The 8,634-nt window shown below is 41.8% G+C and overlaps 1 protein-coding gene across 1 annotated transcript in view; it reads right to left on the reverse strand.

The window, feature by feature from the left end:
• LOC107464968 (UDP-glucose flavonoid 3-O-glucosyltransferase 7) overlaps positions 1-1,856 on the reverse strand; it is a 48,386-nt gene extending 46,530 nt beyond the window's left edge. Inside the window, exon 1 of the mRNA XM_052254059.1 lies at positions 612-1,856. Coding sequence (XP_052110019.1) covers positions 612-1,814 — 1,203 coding nt within the window. The 5' untranslated portion in view covers positions 1,815-1,856. The remainder of the gene's footprint in view (positions 1-611) is intronic.
• Between the last annotated feature and the right edge of the window lie 6,778 nt (positions 1,857-8,634).

Consider the following 8,634-nt stretch of genomic DNA (forward strand, 5'->3'; position numbering starts at 1 on the left):
AAAAAATTTAATAATTAATCTATTATTTTTTATATATTTATCATTTTAGAAAAAATTTAATAATTAATCTATTATTTTTTTGTTTCAGTCTAATTTAAATATTTTTTATTCTTTTTAAAAATATATTTTAAAAAATTTAATAATAATGATAAAAAATATTGAATAAATTATATAAAAATTAATTAAAACATAATACCAAAATATCTTTAATAAAAGATGAAATATGCATTTTTATTTAAATGTTCGACAATGTCTAAACCATTCCAATTAAAAAAGGTCACAAGGGACTTTATGGCAACGGTGTAAAACATGCATGCTCATCACCGATAACAGACTAAGAGAAACCTAGCCAGCTAGGTAGAAGTTGCAGGTGTTTTGAGCGCCACAAGCTTCTGAAGGTGATCAATAAGTTCCGTCAAAGTGTTGTATGAGGACCCACCTTCCTCAACCGCTTTCAAAGCCTTCTCTTGCAACTCCTTGGCTCTTTTCCTGATCTTCTCCGCTTCATCGCCGCCGTCCATCAACCTCTTCACCGCCTTCTCTATCATCTCCGCGCTTACCACTTCCTTCGGGGTGTCGTACTGCGATACGATCCACTCCACTGCACCCACCTCCACCCCAATACCGTGCATCTCACTTATCATCTTCTCAGTGAAGTATTGATCCCCAAACGCCGGTATTGTTATCATGGGAACCCCAGCAGCTACCGATTCATTCACAGAGTTGCTTCCACAGTGCGTCAAGAACGCTCCAATAGCCGCATGATTCAGGATCAACGGCTGCGGCACCCACTCTTTTATCACCATCCCTCTCCCCTCCTTCTTCATCGTCTCTTCAAACCCGACTGGCAACCCTTTCCCTTCTGTTTCTTCAACTCCGTTGTTCTTGTTCCGCGAAACCACCCAAATAAATGGGTGCCCTGAGCGCTCCAGGCCCAACGCTAACTCGTAAAGCTGCTTACCAGTTAAACGGGTCAATGAGCCAAAAGCAACGTAAACCACGGAACTGTTTTTCTTGGTTGAAAGCCATTTCAGGCACTCGTCTTCACTATCAACGGCTCTTGGAACGGTTTTATGCACCATGAGATCCGTGGGACCGATATGCCATACTCTCCGACCCGTGATCTTCTCGTAGTGCTCGGCGTACTCTGCGTTAAGCTCCTTGAAGCTGCTCACGATGACTCCGAGGCTCTCCTTCTCTGCGTCAATGGTGGGCTCCATGACTTTGTTGAAAGTCGCCATGGGCTTCACGGGGAAGGTGATCTTGTGAGGTAGGCCCGGGATAGTGTACGGGCCCGTGTTGGATTTCAAGATCTCGGGATGAGCTCTAATGGCTTCTACCACGCACATGTTAAAGATCAACATAGAGTTGAAGGTGAGCCTCGGGATCTTGAAGCGTCTCGCGGTGGCTTGGCTCCACGTGAACATGATGTCGGCGATGAGAGCGTCCGGCAGGGACTCCTCAATGAAGGACTCCACTTGCGACTGGATGAGGTGCGATGCAATGTAGAGCTTCTTGGCGGCGGAATTGTCGGTGACGTCGGAGAAGTTCTCGACGCCGGGGGGAAGACCGACTTGTTCGGCGGGTAAGTTGATGGTGTGGATGCAGATGCGGTCGGAGGCGTTGTCATGATCGCCGCCGCCTCCGATGATGGCCTTCTCAATTAGACGGGCGTTGGAAGGAGTGGTGATGATGGTCACGTGCTGTCCACGTGAGGCCAGTAAGCGTGCTAGGTGGACGGCGGGGATTTGGTGACCCTGCGCGTAGTATGGCAGCAAGTGTATCTTCAATGGCCGCGACTTCGACGTTGTCATTTTTGTTGCACTCCAAGAAAACTGTTCCTGTGTTAATCAGTTAATCTCTCAACTCTGAACATATATTAGCAGTATTATATACTTGGCAGTCGGGCTAAAATAGTAAAATTATTATGTGGCTTCACGCTATATGCGAGAGGGAATTTTTTATTAATACTTAGTACGGGTGGGTCCGCTGCGTCCTGTCCCGTTCTACCAAAGTTCGCTATAAAACGAAGCCAGTTGGCTCATTCCATCAAAATGATATGAGCTGAACTTGATATTCAGTTTCGCTAACACTATGCTTTTGGTTTAAGGAAAAATAAGAGAAAAGAAAAAATAGAAAAAATTTATTTTTTTTATTTGGATGTTAAAAAAAATAGAAAAAAGAAAATTTTAGCGTGGATTCTACTAAAATCATTTTTTTTTTCATTACGAACAAAAAAACAAAAAAAGTTATTTTTTGTATATTTATAATATTACTTATAGTTATTTATTATAAGAGTATTAATGTAATTTTATATTATTATGATTTTTTTTTATTTTTTTCTATTTAAACAAAAAATTTTTTTATTTTTTTATCCATTTTGTCACGGCCTTGGACACACTCCAACGCTACCGTGCCGGTACTCGAACTTACTCAACCTCTTGAGCTAAGACCAAGTCAACCTAACCCTCAATACTTAACAAGAAAGTTAAGAATACAAGAGAACACAAGAGAAAGGAAGTTTGGTGGAAAGAACACTTTATTGTTCAAGTGTTTGTTACAGATGATTCACACACCTTACACTAACTCTCACCTCCTATTTATAACCATCCACCTCCTCAATGGATTGTTAAGATTAAATCTAATCAATGGTCCAGATTAATCATCTAGAACCTTCTTTACAAATATCTATCTTACCACAACTTTCTAAATATTTCTAGATTATTCCATACCACTCTTTATACTTCTATATATATCTACACTCTTCTATAATACTCTATGACCTTCCAGAGTCTTCTAGAACCTTCTAGGATATTCCGGGACCTTCTAGGATATTCTAGAATGTTCCAGAACCATCTAGAGTATTCTCAAACACTCCAAAAAACTATACAAACACTGTTAAATCTAACCTTCTAAAATTTACCGTGACATTCTCCCCCACCTAATGCGCAGACGTCCTCGTCGCGTTCTGTTCATGATAGCGCTGTAGGTGTTCTTGGAATTGCCACAGATCTTCACGAGCTTCCCAGCTAGTTTCGGTTATCGGAAGTCTTTTCCACTTGATCAAGTATTGAATACTTAGTGGTACCCCTCTTCGTCGCACGACGCGATTAGCTAATATCTCTTCAATTTCTTTATCAAAGGATCTAATCACCACAGGCGGAGCACGACTCGAGTCACCTCTACTCGGTTCATCTTGGTCTTCATGATATGGTTTAAGCATACTCACATGGAAAACCGGGTGAATCTTCACAGAGGGAGGGAGTTGTACTTTGTAAGAAACCTCCCCAACAAGTCCAATAATCTCAAATGGCGCTTCGTATTTGCGGATTAAACCCTTATGAACCTTGCGAAAGGCTTTGAATTGTTGTGGAAGAAGTTTGATCATTACCTTGTCTCCCACTTGATAGATTGCATGCCTCCTCTTCTTATCTGCCCATTTCTTCATCCTCTTGGCAGCTTTGTCGAGGTAAGAACGAGTGATATCTGCTTGTTCTTCCCAAGACTTAATCATATGATAAGCTCCAGTGCTTTTCCCTGAGTAAGAGGAAGAAAGAGAGTGAGGTGTAAGCGGCTGTTGTCCAGTCACAATCTCGAATGGGCTCTTCCCTGTAGACTCACTCCTTTGCAGATTGCATGAGAACTGAGCAATATCTAGGAGTTTTGTCAAATCCTTCTGATTAGCGCTTACAAAATGCCTCAAGTAACACTCAAGTAAGGCATTCACTCTCTCAGTCTGCCCATCGGTTTGAGGATGGAAGCTTATTGAGAAATAAAGCTCCGACCCAAGGAGTTTGAACAGCTCTGTCCATAGTCGTCATGTGAAGCGTGGATCTCGATCACTAATGATGTTCTTAGGCAATCCCCAGTACTTCACCACATTCTTGAAGAATAGTCGTGCTGCTTCCTCTGCAGTGCAGTCAGTAGGGGCATGTATAAATGTAGCATACTTCAAAAATCGATCCACTACCACGAGAATAGATCCAAACCCCTCGAACTTCGGTAAGACAGAGATGAAATCTAGAGAGACACTTTTCTACGGTCGCTCTGATGGAGGCAGAGGTTCCAACAACCCACTTGGTGTCTTGTTTTCAATCTTATCTTGTTGGCACACAAGATAAGTCTTCACATAGCTCTCCACTTCATCTCTCATTTGAGGCCAATAATAAGAAGATTCAATGAGTTCCAAGGTCCTTCGCTGACCTTGGTGACCAGCCCACTTGGTGTCGTGGCATTCTCTCACTAATTTTCTTCTTAGATTTTTTTCATTTAGGGACGTATAGTCTTCTCCCTTTAGTGTAGAGAAGGTCGTTTTCTAGCCAAAATCTTTTGGTCTTACCTTCTCTAGCCAACTCCACCAACTTCTTGGCTAATGGATCATGATGCAACCCTTCCTTGATGGTATGCACAATATCTCCTTCAACCATAGAAATGGCCGCAAACTCAGCCTTACAGCTCAACGCATCTGCTACCACATTAGTCTTGCCTGACTTGTATTCAAATTCAAAATCAAACTCAGCCAAGAAGTCTTGCCACCTAGCTTGTTTGGGACTTAACTTCTTTTGAGTTTGGAAGTAGCTTGTAGCCACATTATCTGTCTTGACGATGAAGTGTGAACCAAGCAAGTAGTGACGCCAAGTTCTCAGACAATGCACCACCGCGGTCATCTCCTTCTCTTGGATAGTGTATTGCCTCTTTGTATCATTCAACTTGAGACTCTCAAAGGTAATAAGATGTCCTTCTTGCATTAGAACTCCTCCAATAGCGTAGTCAAAAGGATTAGTGTGGACTTCAAACACCTTTGAGTAGTCGGGTAGTGCTAGTACTGGTCCTTCTGTGATAGCAGCCTTCAACTCCTCAAAAGCCTTTTGACACTCTTTTGACCATTCCCAAGAGTGATTCTTCTTGAGAAGATCAGTTAATGGTGCAGCCTTGGCGGAGTATTCCTTGATAAACCTCCGATAGTAATTAGCCAACCCAAGGAATGATCTCAATTCAGATACCTTGTTTGGAGGTTCCCACTCTTTGATAGCCTTTACTTTTGCTTGATCCATGCAGAGAGTTTCATCTTTAATGATGTGTCCTAAGAAGTGGACTTCGTTCCTTGCAAAGGAACACTTTTCCTTCTTCAGATATAGGTTATTCTCTCACAAGATCTTGAACACGGTTAGTAAGTGTTCTACATGTTCTTCCAAAGTATTGCTATAGACAACAATGTCATCCAAGTAGACCACTACAAACCGATCAAGGTAAGGTAAAAAAATCTCGTTCATCAAGGTGCAGAAGGTCGCAGGAGCATTGGTCAAGCCAAAAGGCATCACCAACCACTCATACGATCCATACCTCATGACACACGTGGTCTTAGACTCATCACCATCGGCAATTCTCACTTGGTGATATCCTGACCTCAAATCTAGCTTTGAGAACCACTTGGCTCTACCAAGTTGATCAAATAAATTGACTATCAAAGGAATGGGGTATTTGTTCTTAATGGTTACCTTGTTAAGTGCTCGATAGTCGATGCATAGTCTCAATGAACCGTCATGCTTCTTTTGGAACAAGACTGGTGCGCCATAAGGTGCTTTCGATGGACGGAAGAACCCAACATCTAGCAAATTCTTGAGTTGCTTCTTCAACTCCTCGAGTTCTGGTGGTGCCATCTTATAAGGTATTGAGGCAGACGGCTTTGCTCCTGACTCTAATTCAATCTTGTGATCCACCTTCCTCCTAAGTGGTAGTTGTTTTGGCAACTCGGGAGGCATCACATCCTTATTTTCATCAAGAACTTTCTTGATTTTGGGAGGAACGTCTTCTCTTTCGAATGTTGACTCCTCTTGTAATAGAGCCAAATATGTAATCTCTCACTTCTTGAACCCTTTCTTGAGTTGCATAGCAGATAGCATCGGTGGTTCTCCAACTTTAGAGACTGTAGGGACCATGCAAGGAGACCCTTTCTCCATGACGCATACTACGTCGTAGTATGGCATAGGTATTATATTTGCCTTCCTTTATAAATCAAGCCCAATGACTATTTTAAAATCGTCCATGGGTGCTATTGAGAAATCCACAAGGCCCTTCCAAGAACCAAGAGTCATCTCAATCCCCTTTGTTACTCCCTTAAGGGGTTCACCCTTGGTGTTCACGGGTTTGAACCAGCCATTCTTTTCGGTGATCTTCAACCCAAGCCTGTTTGCTTCATCAGGCGTGATGAAGTTGTGTGTAGCACCAGTGTCGATCATAGCCATGACAGGTTTTTCATTGATAAAGGCTTTGATATACATCAAGCCTTTCTTTTCTACAGGGTTTGTCTCCTTTCCCTTCACAGCATTCATGAGTTGGACAGATCCAACACATTCAGTCACTTATGATAGATGCCAAAGTCCCTAGCTTGGGATAATCCTTCATTTGGTGTGGTCCCTTACACACGAAGCATCCTCCTTTGGGCACAAAAGCCTTCTTCTTTTCTTCGTACTCTTTCTTTGAAGAGTATTTTTCTTCCTTCTTGATTGAGAAAGTCTTCCCCTTGTTTTCCCCACCTTTAGCAGAACTAGGCTTGGAGGAAGACTTGGGTTTAGAGTATCCCTTATGATACTCAGTGAGTGATTCGACCACCATGATGGCCTCATCAACATCCTTAACATTCCTTCTTTGTAGTTCTTGCTTTGCCCAAGGTTGGAGTCCATTAATGAAGAAGAACAATGCATCCTTTGATGCTAAGTTTGGGATTTGAAGTGTGAGAGTAGTGAACTCCTTTACGTAATCGCTAATCGTACTTTTGTGCTTCAACTCCCTCAAATTCTTCCTTGCTTCATAAATCACATTCTCAGGGAAGAATTGTCTTTTCAACTCCCTTTTGAAATCTTCCCATGTGGTTATGTTGCAAGTACCCTTCTCTATATCTACGCACTTTCTCCTCCACCACAAAGTAGCATTATCAGAAAGGTAGAGAGCTGCAGTGTGTACCTTTATTGCTTCTTCAACCACCCCTTGGCCATCAAAGTACCTCTCTATTTGCCATAGGAAGTTCTCCACCTCTCGAGTGACCCTCACGCCCTTCAACTCCTTTGACTTTGGGAGATCAATCTTTGTCATCTCCCTTATAATGGTTGGTTGAGATTTTGCCTCCTTGAACCAAACTCGAACTTCCTCAAATAGTTTCAAGGAATTCTCAAGCTTCTCTTCGATTTGGAGCATGCTTTCTTTGAAAGCATCTAGTTCTCCCAACACGTGAGCCTCGAGGGTCTCCTTATCATGTTCTCTAGGCTCACTTGAAGAACGAACCTTCTTGCCTCCCCATTGAGAAGGAATAGCATTTCCTTCCCTTTGAGACTCAACATGCTCCATGGTTACACTAGAAGCCATACCCACAAACCACTTGTGCTCCCTCTCGAACCTTGCTCTGATGCCAAAATTGTCATGGCCTTGGACACACTCCAATGCTACCGTGCCGGTACTCGGACTTACTCAACCTCTTGAGCTAAGACCAAGTCAGCCTAACCCTCAATACTTAGCAAAAAAGCTAAGAACACAAGAGAACACAAGAGAAAGGAAGCTTAGTGGAAAGAACACTTTATTGTTCAAGTGTTTGTTACAAATGATTCACACACCTTACACTAACTCTCACCTCCTATTTATAACCATCCACCTCCTTAATGGATGGTTAAGATTAAATCTAATCAACAGTCCAGATTAATCATCCAGAACCTTCTTTACAAATATCTATCCTACCACAACTTTCTAAATGTTTCTAGATTATTCCATACCACTCTTTATACTTCTATATACATTTACACTCTTCTAGAATACTCAATGACCTTCCAGAGTCTTCTAGAACCTTCTTGGATATTCCAGGATCTTCTAGGACATTTGATGAGTGGATAATTTAGACGCTTTTTGGCACTGTTTTTAGTATGTTTTTAGTACATTTTAGTTAGTTTTTAGTATGTTTTTATGAGTTTTTATTTAAAATTCACTTTTCTGGGCTTTAATATGAGTTTGTGTGTTTTTCTGTGATTTCAGGTAATTTCTGGCTGAAATTGAGGGACCTGAGCAAAAAGCTGATTCAGAGGCTGAAAAAGGACTGCAGATGCTGTTGGATTCTGACCTCCCTGCACTCGAGGTGGATTTTCTAGAGCTACAGAAGCCCAATTGACGCACTCTCAATTGCGTTGGAAAGTACACATCCTGGGCTTTCCAGAAATGTTTAATAGTCCATACGTTGCCCGAGATTTGATGGCCCAAACTGGTGTTGCAAATCAGCTTCAGAATTCCCGGTGTTTAACGCCGGAACTGGCACAAAAGTTGGAGTTAAACGCCCAAACTGCAAGTAGACCCCGGAAGTGGATTTTTACGTCATTTACTCATTTCTGTATATCCTAGGTTACTAGTTCACTATAAATAGGATCTTTTGACATTGTATCTGGACCTCATGACACTTTACACGTTTCATATTGTACCTTCTACGGCATGAGTCTCTAAACCCCATGGTTGGGGGTGAGGAGCTCTGCTGTGTCTTGATGGATTAATGCAATTACTACTGTTTTTCATTCAAAAACGCTTGTTTCCATTCTAAGATATCACTTGCTCCTTAACTTGATGAATGTGATGATCCGTGACACTCATCATCATTCGCAC

This window comes from Arachis duranensis, chromosome 9 (genome assembly GCF_000817695.3).
Source record: "Arachis duranensis cultivar V14167 chromosome 9, aradu.V14167.gnm2.J7QH, whole genome shotgun sequence".
In the NCBI taxonomy this organism is placed as follows: Eukaryota; Viridiplantae; Streptophyta; class Magnoliopsida; order Fabales; family Fabaceae; genus Arachis; species Arachis duranensis.